General features: G+C 40.2%; 1 protein-coding gene across 1 annotated transcript in view; it reads left to right on the top strand.

Annotated features, from left to right (window-relative positions):
* The first annotated feature begins 262 nt into the window (after window positions 1-262).
* The window catches only part of LOC137286904 (uncharacterized), an 89321-nt gene continuing 74244 nt past the window's right edge, over window positions 263-15339 (top strand). The window contains exons 1-10 of the mRNA XM_067818926.1: window positions 263-351; window positions 6648-7362; window positions 7876-8755; window positions 11233-11391; window positions 11559-11615; window positions 11834-11974; window positions 12239-12366; window positions 13101-13278; window positions 13905-13985; window positions 14797-14913. Coding sequence (XP_067675027.1) covers window positions 6658-7362; window positions 7876-8755; window positions 11233-11391; window positions 11559-11615; window positions 11834-11974; window positions 12239-12366; window positions 13101-13278; window positions 13905-13985; window positions 14797-14913 — 2446 coding nt within the window. The 5' untranslated portion in view covers window positions 263-351; window positions 6648-6657. The remainder of the gene's footprint in view (window positions 352-6647; window positions 7363-7875; window positions 8756-11232; window positions 11392-11558; window positions 11616-11833; window positions 11975-12238; window positions 12367-13100; window positions 13279-13904; window positions 13986-14796; window positions 14914-15339) is intronic.

A 15339-nucleotide genomic window follows, 5' to 3' on the forward strand; every position in this document is an offset into this window, starting at 1 on the left:
GCTCAATCGGGAGTTACAAACATTTGGACGAAATGCGCGATATATAAAAAACAACAAACATATGTTACCTCTTTTAAAAGTATTGCAGAAAAATGACATATAACCACACTTATATATTTATATCTTTCTTCACTGTTTTCAGTCGTAGCATTTTCTTAAAAGAAAACACAGTCTATTCTTTAAAGTCAGAAAGAAGTAGGCAATAAAACGAATGGAAACGCGATAGCGTGGAGGAAGGGAGACAACTCTCAATGACGTCACAAATACATTATGGGATGGCGGCTATCTTGTGACAAAAATACAAGTCCCGGGTCGCTTCCAAAATCTGTTCAAGCTTACCATATCTGAAAGGTATGCCTTTTTGTATCTTTTCGTGTGTTCACTAGTTTAGCTTTTGTCTAGATTATTTTCATTTAGTAGTTTTGATATTTGTTGTATTCCCAATTTTGCCCGGACCGCACCTGATGTTCGGGCAAATCTGATTTGCATACATTCACTTGTCAAAAATTTCGAATTAACTGATGTTGTTGCATGGCAAAGATATGAAATTTATATGGATAAATATGTAATGCCTCACTTGTGTCGAGTATTATTTTTGCTCGGCATTTAGTATTGAATTTTAGAAGCGATAGAAATAACAATTCCGAAACAAATATGAAACTGAGCCCGCCATGTTTGTTTGGTTGCCATCCAGGAAAGCAGGCTCACGCTCTGAAAATATTCCGTGCAGTTAAAGTAGAGCTCGGTCATGACTCTTTAACTTGGGTTCAGTTTGAAATAAAACATTATCTGATGGGGTGTTTTATACGTCAGTTGTCTTTTTCTTTTCATATTCTCAAATGGATCGGCATGTATTCACGAATGAGGTGCTCGAAATATTTTGTATTTGGTGATTGGATTCGAGTCAACATGACATTTTTTTGTCTGCAAGGAAATAAAGCAAGGATGACGGTGAATTGTCACATTTAAATATAGCGGGAAAGTTAAATCATAATGCATTCCTTGCTGACTGTTGACAACCTTAGGCGTAAACCCAAAGTGATACAGGTCTTGCAGGTTATCTAATGCTACATTTAGATAATGTGGCCTGAGAACCAGAGTGTTCTCCACTTTGGGGGGAAATTGCGTTAGGGTGTACAGGATAATTATTATTGAGGTGTATTCTATCTCCAGATAAACTCACATAGTCTATGTGCCTTAGAAAGTGTTTTTTTCGACAAATAACATGTTCTATCTCCAGAAATATAACAGCTATTCAGTCTCAGAGTGTTCTGTGTGACTAACATGAGCAAGATTTCAAGAAAACCTTTAGGGCATAATTGTGTTTCATTGCAAATAAGACCTGTGGAGGTCCCAGGGTAGAATAGGCCTTCAGCAACCGATGCTTGCTGTAAAAAGTGACTATGCTTGTCATAAGAAGCGACAAACAGGATTGGGTGGTCAGGCTCGCTGACTTGGCTGACACGTCATCGGTTCCCAGTTGCGCAGATTGATGCTCATTTTGGTGATCACTGAATTGTCTGGTACAGACACGGATTATTTACAATTACAGACTGCCGTCATATAGCTCAAATATTGCTGGGTGTGGCGCTAAAACGAAACTCACTCATTGTAGGTATTGATACTAAAACATACACAAGGATGAAGTCATTCTGCAGTTTTCTCAAATGGAACTGTCAAAGTATTGTATGAGATGCATTTAATTGCAGCATGTGATAAAAATGCACATGGACAATGAAGAATAAATCCGATGCACCATTGGCTATCACTTGAATCAGATGAACAAGAACTGTGATATGGTTTTGTTTCTGAGTACAGGAGCATGGACTCGACCTCCATTACTGTACATGTTGTCACTTAGTTGAGAGTATATATCTGTATACAGAAACACATGTGGGGAACATATCTGTAGTATCTGTGAAATATATACAACCCTTCAGCAGTACTGTAGTTATGGAGATTTATATTTTGGGATGTGAACTGATTTTCAGTTCTGCACCACATTTAGCAATATTCCTATGATCCCTCTATTTGCAAACTTTAATTTGGATCCTTCAGTGTGAGAAGCAAATGTTTTATCCACAAGATGACCCCCACTGCCACTACTATCTTTGTGCATGTAACTGTAGATTATATATAGTCTCTGGCAGCATTATCTCGTCTGATTTGTAATAGTCTCATAGTCATAGTAGTTACTGAATCCATTTAGTTAGACAAACAATTAGCCTCTGCACATATATCTTATTTTGATAGTAACAAACAAAAACATTTAAACTGAAAAGTAACAAATAAAACCATTTCAACTAAATAGGGACCTGTGAAGATTCTGGGTTAGAATTGATCTTCAGTAACCCATGCTTGTGAGAGGTGACTAACAGGATCTGGTGGTCAGGCTCACTGACTTGGTTGACATATGTCATGTTATCCCATTTGCATAGATCAATGATCATGATTTTGATCACAGGATTGTCTGGTCCAACCTCGATTACTTGCAGTTTGCCACCATGTAGCAAGAGTAGTACTGTAAAGCCAAACTCAGTTACTGAACTGAAAAGGACCCCAGAACCTGAGAAAATCAACTCTTGCTTCATTAAGACTGTAGCTATGCAGGGAGAGCTAGGCAGTAGGGGAATAATGTGGCTTAGGGACTGTTTGCCTACCTTTTATAATAGTGAACAAACTTTAAAGGTCACATGCAATGTAAAACACAACTTTGCAGATTCCGATACCTATAAACTTGAAAAAAAAACGCGATGAAAGAAAAGCCTGCGAAATATGAGTTCAAACGATTCAATAAATTTCCCCCAGCATTGGGGGCAAAAAGTGGTTTGAACAACTGTGCTGCGCTGTGCCCATAACGCATGCGCAGTAAATAGGTTCATGGAGCTTGGAACAAAATGCATGCTAGTAGTATGAGGTTGTGAGTAGTAGTCTAATCTTGGTGTGTGTACACAAACAAGTAAATAATCTACTTGTTGCATAAAAAAACTTGTTGATTATGGTAAGCAACCTAAGTCACAGAGAAAGCTCAATATCTGGTTTATTGACACATATATGTCTGCCTGTCTGTCTGCTGAAGACAATATGCAATACACAGCTTCAATCATTGACCACATGCAATTTGAACTTAACACCTATCAGGCTATATGCCATAAACAAAATAAACTGATTTATGACTCGTGGACCCGAGTCCTCTCTCTGCCACATTATGTAATTAGGCAGGTGTGATAGTTGTACACATGGCATGTTTTTATGTCTGTGGGTTGCAAACAAACTACATCCATTTTTCTTGGATGACTGGATCTGACGGAAACTGGTGCAAACCCATGTCAGTTTCAAGTCCTGCTTGGACGAATGACAGTTTCCAGCCACGCTGTAGTTCATCTCTACTGAGATGATTTTTGATCGCATCGAACGCAAATTCAGAGAACAGGTATTTACAAAACCAACATTTCTATATAATCATTCTTTATGGATAAAAACTTCTCCTAGTGTATATGATTTTTTTTGTTTTACAACGGTATATGAATCCATACTGAAACGACACATTAAGTACAATAAAAGAAGTTGTTATATATAAAGAATCTTACTTTCTTGTGACTCGCCATACTTCTAAAATGCCCATCAACAGATCATCTTTCAGTACACACAATGAGTCCTCAGCATATCAGCAAATGAACCAGCCAGTCGGAAGCCATCGCTGCACTAGAGTGCACAACCACTTGGTATGACTGGGTTAGGTCTCCCGAGGACTTTGTTTCGAGGGAAGTAAGCCCAAGTACAAATTCTTGCTCTTTTGAATCGCGATTGCATGCTTATAATTTTGTTTATCTGTTTCTCACAAGCAGCAATTTATATTATATGTCACGAATAAGTGATAATTGTGTTTTAATTACATGTGAGTTTTTGGTTGCATGTGACCTTTAAGGATAACAACTTCTTTATTTCATAAGTGTGATGTTTTGATAGGGTTTTTAGTACCGTTGACCATTTATGTGTTGAACAAACTTTATTGTTTGGTATGGTACAACTTCTAAAATGCCACTCAAAGAAATCTACCATTTAGTCTGTAATTGGTCAATCTTGTTTTTGGATAATTATTTCACCATCACCATTTGAGTACCAGCCATCAATTATCAGTTTCGATCCACTAGGATGACTGTTAACTGGAATGGTGCATGAAATAATTAGCTCCTTAACACTTCTTCAAAATAAATAAGTGCTTGATAAAGGTGTTAGTACCTACGAAATGTCACACTCGATGCTATTAAGAAGTTGACTAAAATTGCTCTGGGTTTTCCTTCATCTTTACAACTTCTAGAATGCCTCTCAAAGAAGTTGCAAAATACTAGTTCTACAATCATCGTTAATCATTTTTTTTTATCAACCTAATCTGCAGTCTCTTGATTGGTGGTAGGTTTGGTGTAGTTGTTTAACATGTTTAATGCCACGCCCAGCACTGTTCCTGCTATATGTCAGCAGTCTGTAAATAATCAAGTCCAAGACCAGACAGTCCAGTGATCAAAATTATGAGCACTGATCTGTGTAACTTAGGATATGTCTGGGAAGTCTGTGAACCTGACCACCCATTTGCATTTGTCACCTCTTCCAACAAGCATGGGTTACTGTAGACCAGCTTGAACCCAGGATCTTCATGGGTAGATGGTAGGGGCTGCACAACTAAACTGATATCAGGATAACAGCATTATCCAACCATTATCAATTCTCCCAGGGTACCTGCCCAGGCAATGTGTGTTTGTCCTCTTTAAAAATAATTTTCAAGCAGCATAGTTTGTTCCTCTTATAAGTCACACCAACCTGACCACAGGAAAACAAGAGTCTCCTCTCCCTTACATTCTGCTCATATGGACACAAACCAGGATGTACAGTGTCACAAGAAAATTCTGTCACTGCTACGCTACTACAACTTCACATGCATGAACATGTGATCCAATTGATGCCTGTACAAGCTGACCATCTGTGTCATTTGTTCTTCCTAATATTGTCTGGTACACCTTCCACTTCTTTTGACTCTTTACAAATTCACAAAAATATTCTATTTATTTTCAGGCATGAGTAATTCATCAAGCTTTTTCTGTAATTAGTTGTTGAGCAAGCAGAGCCACTATGAGCCAGATGCAACAATAACAATGCATCTGTATTTCATTCTTGTGCTAGGTCAGTGAGAGCGAGTGAGTATAGTTTTACACAACACTCAGCAATATTCCAGCTATATGGTGGCAGTCTGTAAATAATTCAATTTGGACCAGATGATCTAATGATCAGCAACATGAGCTTCAGTCTGCACAGTTGGATTTTGATGACATGTCAAATTCATGAGTCTGACCACCCACCTTGCCTCTTATGACAAACAAAGGTTCCTGTTCTTGGGTATATACAAGAAGTAGACTGTGGCTATATGGTATACCACTCTCCCCTTCAATAAGCAAATGGTGCATGTAAGCAAATATTTCCACTGCTCACAGTTCTCAATTGGTCGGAAAAGGCCTTAAATACAGAGTCTGCCAATATAATTGAATTCTAATAGCCCATGTTGCAATTTCACTCTATTTGCAGTAAACATAATGACTGAGTGTCATGGATGGCAATTTTCTGCAAATCCTTGGAAATCGGCAGATTTAAAAGCAAATCAATCAATCCTTGAGCCTATTTGGGGCCTGCGACCACAAAGCTCCCAGCTGAAATCACTTTCACCTCCTGCCACCCCTAAAGTGTATTGGACTGAAATACATATATCTAGTTGGGTTTTGGACCAGAGACTGCTTATTCAGGATTTGAGTATCTCTTTCTTGTGCAAGCTGATTAAGATATTAATTGAGATTTGATGGTCACAATGTGTGATGTGGAAGATTTAGTGTGTGACTGTTCTCAGTCTTGATCACGCAGTTTTACATTGTCACAAAAATGTGAAAGTCCAATATTGTTTTGCATACACAGAACACTTCACTATTGTCACTGTAAGGAGGGAGTTATGTGTAAGTTGAGAAATGGTATTGTTGCTGAAAGGGTCAGTATGGCCAGGGAACAGGATGATTTGGCCGTGAGACCTGGGTACAACTTACTTCAGTACTCAAGGTGTGTCTCGATGATGAACCGCTGTGGGATGTCTGTATCAGCTACTGTGGGGAATTGGTTAAAATCTCATAATTGATGATTGGTTCATTAAAACCGATCAGCCATAGAAAATAATAGGTTAGCATCATTTGTTAAACGTTCCTGCTGTATTTGTTAATGCACACTAAAAGCAAAAATGAAACATGTAGTTCTTGTGGGTCTTTTTGCAAATTGCCCAAAATACATTTGCAAATTCGCATGTTTAAGGAATGACTAGTATGTTAGCCTACATTTCCTGAAGTCTTTAACATAAATTGAATCATGACAAGAAACGAGCTTGTAGTGCTTATGAAATGTAACAGACAAAAGCTCCCTTGCGATAAATATTGTTAATGCAAGCAAGTGTTCCAAAACTGTTTGTGTTCAATTTTCAGTAAATGTGATCAGCTGCTTGTTAGTTTCGACCAATCCTTGATTATTTCAATTAATCAGACCAGCACTAGTATCATCTGTGTTCTGAATTTCTGCTTTTTCTTCAGAATTGGTTGTTACATTGTGATATTTGTTTTCAGCACTTTCATCATGGATGCAGACTCAAAAGATTCATCTGATGACCTGCAAGTCAAAGCAGAAGTGGAAGATGAAGATAAAGTGGTAGAGGCAGATGGGGGCAGCAGTGTGACAGAGGTAAATATTGAGGAAAATCCACATGAGGATGATGCTGATGAGGGAAAACATGCTGTTGCAGAGGATGCCACAATTCACACATCAGTGGAGGAAGTTGCGGCTGTTGAGTCTGGTGGTGATGATGCGATGACAGTTGATACTGTAGGTGAGGACAGTTTGATGATTGACACAGCACAGGAAGAAGACCCACAGGACACTGAAGTGAAGATGGAGGAAGATAAAGGAGATGTTGAGAGCTCTGTGGGTGATGACATAAACAATGTTCCCACAGCTGGTACAGCTGTAGATATGGAAGCTGTGAATCCATCACCAGATGCAGAAATACTGGAGGAAGAAGACCACCTAGTTAATGCAGATGAATCAGGAGCAATAACTCTCAATCAGGACAGTAGTGAGGGACAGTCAGGGGCAATAACTCTACATCAAGGCAATGGTGAGGAACAGGCGGGGAGTATCACTCTTCCACAGGAGGGAACTTCTTTGAGTGAGCACACTGAGCCTGAGACAATTACCATCAGCTTGGAGGAGGCCACACAGATCTTCCTTCAACAGCAAGGCATAGAAGGAGCAGTGCAGATAGCCCCAGGGACGTACATCCAGGTGGGTTGGTTTGGTTGGTTTGATATGTAATGCTGCACGCAGCAATATTTCAGCTATATGGTGGCGATCTGTAAGTAATCAAGTCTGGATCAATGTCATGAGCTTCAGTCTATGCAATTGGGATGTAATGACATGAGTAAACGAAGTCAGCATGCCTGACCACCCAATCTGGTTAGGTGCCTGTTACGATTTACTGTAAAACAATTCTAACCCAGATCTTCTTGGTCTATGCTAACAGGTGACATTCATACTCTACTCTGGACTGAATAAATGTAGCATTCTAGACACTGAACTATCTTGTTGATCCATATTATTGTTTCAACTAGGATAACATTTTCATAAACTGGTAATGAGTGCTACAAATATATACTTGAGCATGCTTAAAGCTGCATAAACAGCCACAGAAATGATTTCATGTCTTCTGATGAAAGATCAAGAAAGAGAAAATTTCTGTGTACATGTAACATGCTTTTTAGTTTTAGTTAGTTAGTGGTTCTTCATTCTGACTCGCAGGTGACAGGGGATGGTACACTTGGCCCAGCCATTGGCGGTACTGGTGACCCTCTACAGGTCATAGCTACCGGGAATGGTGACCTTGTTGGATATAGTCTTCAGCCTGGGACTGGAGAGGAAGACCATGAAATGGTGACAGAGGTAGGAGGTCAGTTTATTCGGATTGAAAAGGCCAGTATTGACAATACTGACATTGCAAGTGATGCAGTTGTGAAGGAAGAACCTGATGTTCAGGATGAGGCATCAGTTGTGGTCAATCACAGGGAAGGACAGCTTGGGCAGGTGTCTTCTCAGATAGTCACAACCCCTGAGGGTCAGTTCACCCTATCCCAAGGTCACTATGTGAGAGATTCTGATGGAACTGTGACTGCCGCCACTACAGACGGGATCAGCACCACCCCACAGTTGGTCCAAGTTGCAGGGGGACAGCTGATGGCTGTGTCCCACAGTCACACTGGACAGTTGACCAATGTGTCAGACTCACAGCTCACTTCACAGTCTGCAATACCATTCAGCAGTCATTCAGGAACAGTATTCACTACCTCAGGAAACCAGATTATTGTGTCATCAGGAGGGCAGATACCCGTGTCGTCTGGTGGTCAGATAGCTGTCTCAGAAGGACATCTGTCAAGTGGAAACACTGTCCAGTACTCATTACTTAACACAGGAGCTCCAGTCTCAGAGGGAAACCTTCCATCAGGGCAGACGTCAGTGAAGATGACGAAGACTGAGGTTAAGTCTCCTCCTCGACAGCCAGATTTGAACAGCCCTATCATGGTTGGAGACAAGACTGAGGTGGTCATTGGAGGAAAGAAATGTGTGTTGATGATGAATCCAGACACCAAACAGATTTGTGCCTATCCATTGCTGCCTCCACCAGGTGGGTCTGTTTGGCTGGTCAGGGGTGTCATTGGTTAATATCCTGATTAATATCCCGGTCCCTGGTCCATACTAACATCCCTCGAAACAAAGGTCCTTTCCTAACAATCACGTCCACCTCTGTTAACTAAGCTCCTCTTGACTCCAAGGTCCCTCAACCTAAACAGGCAGTTGCGTAACTGCCACAATCTTGGCAACAGGGTTCCATTCCACAAAGAAATCTTAGCCTTATGGTATATCATTACTCCCATATAGGGTGGGGACGCCTCCAGATTTCCTGCCAGGGTACCCCACACCCCATTACCTGACCCAAACCAGGTACCCGTTATAGCACTAATTGCAGTTATTCCCCTTCTTAAACTAGTCCCCTATAACTTTGGTTGTCCATCCAGATTTGAGGAGGTCAAATGCTGATATTGCACAGGCCATATGCATTATACCCTTTAATGCTTGATAAAAGGTGAAGATCTTCCATTCAGTGCCCCTTGTGATCAGAAAGTAACAATCAATCATCTCCTGCTTGACTGTGTTGAATTCTCCATCTTAAGGGATAAATACTTCAACGTAAAAACAGTTAAGGGTCAAGTGGCTGTATCTTCAAAGGGAGTTAGATTTTTTACCGTGATGTTTTTGTCACTTTAAACTTCCTACAGTAGCATTAGCTGAAGATATGGTGTAAATACAACTAAGGTCCATGCATGTAGCTCAAGCACTGTGAGTCCCTATGGTCCCCATGGATTTTCATTTGTTGGCAATCAGTAGCCCATTTTTACACTATATTGTCCAAAAGTGGTTTTCTACATTTAATGATACGTGCTAGCTAAGTTTAACTCATTTTGTAAAGATCTAGTTATTTTACCCTCCTTTGTTGACTGGGTTTCATATATTATATGTATGCATTATGAATTAAGAACTAGTTTTAGTCAGGATATGGCTGAAATATTGCCAATCTTACCCACTCAGTGAACCAATCAAGGCTGAGATTAAGAGCTGCATCTGATATTTTGAATCTGTTGCATCAGTCACAAAGTCAAAGAGCATTTTGGCTTTCATTAAGTCGCCTATTGCAGTATTGTTATCAACTGCTGTGCATTTTTGCGGGAATGATTATTTGAACTCTTTCTTTAACGCCATTCATTGCTTCTTCACCAAACTTGGTAGTATTAGATTTTGCACAATGTATTTTTTTTCATTTCCATGGCAGCGCATTATAATTTAACTGAAATTGTTGGTAGTGCTACTTTCTGGAGCAGAACTTTCAAACCTTTCAAAACTATCTGTCCACTTTGTGGGTATTCATGAATCTAACGACATGAACCAATAGTACCACTCTATTTCCAGTATCAACATTACTGATGCACATCAGAACATGGAAGTACTCATGCAGTCTCTTGTTGATACAAACATGGTACTATATGAATAATTTACACATGTATGATTTCATTAGATCAGTGTGAAGAACAATAATATATTTGACATTGTCATTATTAGTTGACTTATTCATGAAGAGAAGTTTACCACTGTGGACGATATTGATGACTTGTTTTCTTGTTCATGTTTCAACATGGTTTAGTTTCGTTAACAATCCAGTTATGTTAACTGTAATTCTCTGCCATGTTGAACCTGGATAATATTGAATAAGGTATGTGGACACTGGGTGGTTCTTCTTTTCAGACTCTACTTGAAGTGGATGTCTGCATTCCTGAGTCTTTTACATGGAAACAAACTACTTGCAACTTTGTTACACAAGGCATGCTTAGTTGTCGACAGTTGATATCTTGTTAGTTTTCAGGTTTTGTTCCCAATTTGTGTCCACATAGGACATAATCTCGTATATAAAGTTATGACATAAAAAACATTCAATCAATTCTTCACATTATCAAAAGGGGTCCAGGTATGAAGATGGGTACCTGGATCCAACCCATTACCCACCCGTCCCGAGTATCCAGGTTACCCGTGCCAGCCCTGCTCCCAATACTAAAACATTGGGTTACGATAGTTGTAGTGCTAAGATCACTTTGTGGAACGGAACCTTGATGCCAAGGGTAAAGCAAGTAGGACACTATCTGGTTTGGTTGAGGGTCTGTGGATTCAGGAAGAACTGAACGAACAGAGGAGGACCTAATTGTTATTGACAGGACCTTTGTGTCTAGTGACTTTGGAATCTATTGTGTAGCAAGAAGGGCAATAGGTGTGAGGGATCTTTGAAACAGGAGGGGGACCAGGGCAAGCAGGTAGTGTGGGATGATGGACCTGGAAGATGTCTGTGGCAGAGAACAAAGTGTATTGGGGAAACAAGTGAGGGATAGCAGACACAATGGTCAAAGTGAGACCTGTTGCTGTGATATACATAGCAACACATATTAGCATTATCTTTTCATCTGAGGGATGGTTTTAGCCTATGATTGTTATGCAAAATGATTTTTGAAGATTTCTGACTTCAAAGAGCATCTGTCATCATGTAGACCTTGATAACAGGTAAGAAGAAGCGTGGGCGACCGCGGAAACCCAAGCCAGGTGAGGAAGGATATCAGCCACCAAGTCTTGATGGATCTGCAGGCTTAGACACAGGGAATGACTCCCAGAGAGACCAGACATCCAGCGCAGCAGAGGGATTGCTGGAGCTCTCTAATGCAGGTGATGACGTAGGATTTTTACCTCCTTCTGTTGTTTGATGAATCATTGTGTTCATAGGTATCTTCTTAATATTCTGTTACCATGCAGCCTTGTTTACAGAGAGACTTGTGTTGTAGGTTGTTGTCTTATGATGTAGACTAGTTATCAAATTTGCTCATGTCCTCCAGGTCCTGATGGGGTTCGGAGGAGCGGTCGGATGAGGAAGAAGACTCGTGTTCTAGATGGTTTGTCCCAATGTTTATTGTTATTTGCAATCACAGTTAGCCTTTGAAGGACTGGCTTTTGGTACTATTTTATAATTATTCTTTTTTCCATTATATTAGGCTTCAGTTTTATTAGCATTATGGAGGGACACAATATTCACAGACTGTGAATCAGAAAGATTTTGACAAATCTGAAGTTGAGCAGCTGAAGCCCATCAGGAAGGATGTGAATGTTGCAGACTATGATGTTCTCGAGGTGTCTGGCAGTGAAGATGACTCACCACAAGATGACTATGAAGCCGATCCCGAAATCACCATCACTGGGATGAAAAAGAGAAAGATAACACCCCAAACTCCAACCATGCCTGTGCCCATCGCAGGTAACATCATCACATCTGACACCATTTCTCATCACACCTGTCCTTATCATAGGTTACACACGGTAACTAACATACCTACTGTATCTGCCAATATGCAACACAGTTGTCTTACTTTCCTGTACATCATGAACCCAATGATCCTGATATAAACTTAGGGGCTGTGTGGTCAGGTGGAACACATATGCACCGGGAACAATATAGCATTATGTAGACAATCAACAATGTTCTTTATGCTTGGTTGTTTTTACTTGGATTTATCTATAGGTATGAAGAGAGGGCGAGGTCGTCCCCGCCGCTACCCCCCACCAGGACAGACATCCACCGCTAACAGCATCCCAGCAGTCATCATCCCCACCGCCAATGGGCAGACTCTCATGATGGCTCCCATACAGGTGAGTCTGCTTACACACCTCTCAGTCAGACGATCCAGGGTCTAGATTTTCGAAGCTCTCTTAGCGCTAAGATAGTCGTGTGTGCCATACATTAACATTAACTTACGACTATCTTAGGGCTAAGAGATCTTTGAAAATCTAGGCACAGCATTGCAAATGTAAAGCACATACTGTTGTTATGAAATGTATACCCCAATCACTGTTCATAGAGATGCAACCCACTGATTTTATGATGTTGTGCATTCCACTAAGCTGGGGCATGATCACCACATTCACAAAAATTATACTTACTTCTTTCGCCCAAACACTTTCGTGTGTACATATTTGGTGAGTGGCATGTGCCGCCGGGGATGCAGGACACCCTTACACTTTCGACGAACGCCTGGTGTCAATCAACTGTTTTTCAGTAAAAGACATGTTTCTTTCATCACTATTTTATCTGGTCAGCTGGGTAGTCAAGTGGGTGTGCTGAAGGCACGTTCCCCACATGGGTACAATGAGTGAAGTCAGGCTCTGCTGTCCCCCACTGTGATATTGCTGAAAGCAGCATAAAAAGTACACTCACTCACCCACTTTTTTTTTTAGGTCCAGTGGAATTGTTTCGAAAAGTCAGCCTTCTTGAGTATTTGGTCTTAAGCATGTTGTCATCTTGTCGCAGGGTAATGGATCACCAGCATGTTTTTTCATTGTCTGTATGAGAATATCAGCATGTCCTTGTCAATGTCTTGTTGTAGGGTATTGGGAATATCCAAGCTCTCCAGAACCAGGCAAAGACTCTCCAGAAGATTGAGCCAAAGCCTGCAGAGTCAAGAGAGGCAGCACTCGCCATCAGTGACAGTAGCCTCATCACAAGTCCAGCCAAACTCAGTTCCACCGTCACACCCATAGCGCTTGACTCCTCCAACAACTCAAGTGAGCTCTATCAATAGCATTATTTGTACACCAGAATATGATAAATATATGTATATGTTGAATGTAGGAGAGGATTAGCACAGTATGTTTGAAGTAGCACTACATATAAAGTACGAGTAACTTGCAAAGTATGTTGATTTTCTGATTAGACATAGATGAATTCAGTTCCGGGACTCGACCCTAAAGCATTTGTAAGTCAGTGATATATTATGAAGTTATCACAGGTTGTAACAATATGAATGCTTTGTGATTAGGGACCTTGATGTGATTTCTTAACAGTCATATGAGATATCTGATAAGTTCTGATAACATGTGAGATTTCTGATAAAGTCCATATCAGATGTATTATTCCAACCAGGTTTTATTCTTTCTATTATTTCTTTTGTTCCAATATTGTTTCCAACCAATACCATAGTGCTCTCTCTCTATCTTTCTCTCTCTCTCTTTTTCTCTCTCTCTCTTTCCCCCCAACCTTTTTTTTAATTCATCCCTGGAGCTACCTGTGCTATCTGTCCAAAGCTTACAGGATATAAGATTTGGCAAAACGTTTTAATGCCATAAGACTGAACTAAAATCACTACAGCGATAAGTGTATCCCAATGAAGTAATAACGCAACTGTTTACAGTCCTTGACAGTAACAACATTCTCATCAACCCCCTGCATGACGACGGAGCGGTCTCTGACAACGAGGACATTGACGCCATAGGTGAGTCGCAGGAGGAATGTCCTACGTATTGCAGTTTCCATGTGTCATTGAGCTTGAGTGACAGCTGTTTGGTACCAGAATGTTTCCACTATGGTGACTGTTGTTTTGTAAATATACCTGTGTAGGACAGGAATCCTTGAACAATCGAAAAGAGTGTTGCATGGGTACAGATGCTTTGTGGAACCACCATGTGGCTGATAGCAGGAGCATTAATATATCATGAAAGATGACTCACCATGCACTGATGTACAGATGTCTTTGATTCCCTGCCAAATCTTTTCAAAAAGTGCTTCTAGACTATTCAGTTAGAACTGACAAGGGCAAAAATATCAAGGTTCATATTTTCATAAGAAGCCCAAGATGAAAATGTGACTTTATCATGGTGATGTGACGTCATGACCAATGCTGTGACGTTGCATTTCTTCTGACGTTGCTTTCTTTATTATCTGATGTCTAAGAGTTGTCTCCCTTTGACCATTTTCTGTAACTCCTGTTTATACTGTAACATGTGTATGAGAGTCTTGTGTGTCAGTAGAAATATGTTCCCTACCTTCTTAACTATTTTATTTTTGTGCCATTTCTAGGGCACCAGTATTTAAACATTTATTGTCCAAGTACAAATTTCACATGTACTGTATTAAAGGGCTAGTTTTTTGTATCATCCCAACGTCTTAAAGTATTGGCTGTAAAATTAAGCTGTATTAATGTGTCACTGTTTTGTTGGCTTGTACTATTATTCTTAGCATCCCCTTTGATATGGCTGGAGTATTGTTTGAACAAAAGTTGATGGCAACAGTACCATGTGTTGTAGAGAAGCCAGTGTCAGTGGATGAGGAAGGGAATGAAGGAAGTGGACAGGCCACCATCATCCAGATACCTGAAAATGTACTGAATATGTTTGTACAGAAGAAGGACCCTATCAAGATTGGTGAGTGCAACCATGTCCAACACATTGCAGGCAATTTGAAGTTACCTCCCTTAGTTGCAGCAGAAACACTTGATCTGGGGTTAAAATCCATATCCATGGTGTGATTTCATTATTTACAACCTGCACCCGTACATGTTCCAAATGACTGGTACAGGTTGCCTTTAGTAACAGGTTGCACCCAGTGGAAGTAACAACAAATCCTCCAACATCTTGTTGTTGACATCCTGTTTCATTTGGGGAGTTAGTGGCTGGACATAACTAGGCTTGTTACAAGCAAAAACATTTGTGTACTCATTAATCAGTTTCAAAGCAGTGTCATATAAATTGAGATTTATAAATAATGGCAATGCAAAATCATCATCATCATCATCATCATCATCATCATCATCATCATCATCATCATCATCATCATCATTGGATCTGGTT

Source organism: Haliotis asinina, chromosome 6 (genome assembly GCF_037392515.1).
Source record: "Haliotis asinina isolate JCU_RB_2024 chromosome 6, JCU_Hal_asi_v2, whole genome shotgun sequence".
Classification (NCBI taxonomy): Eukaryota; Metazoa; Mollusca; class Gastropoda; order Lepetellida; family Haliotidae; genus Haliotis; species Haliotis asinina.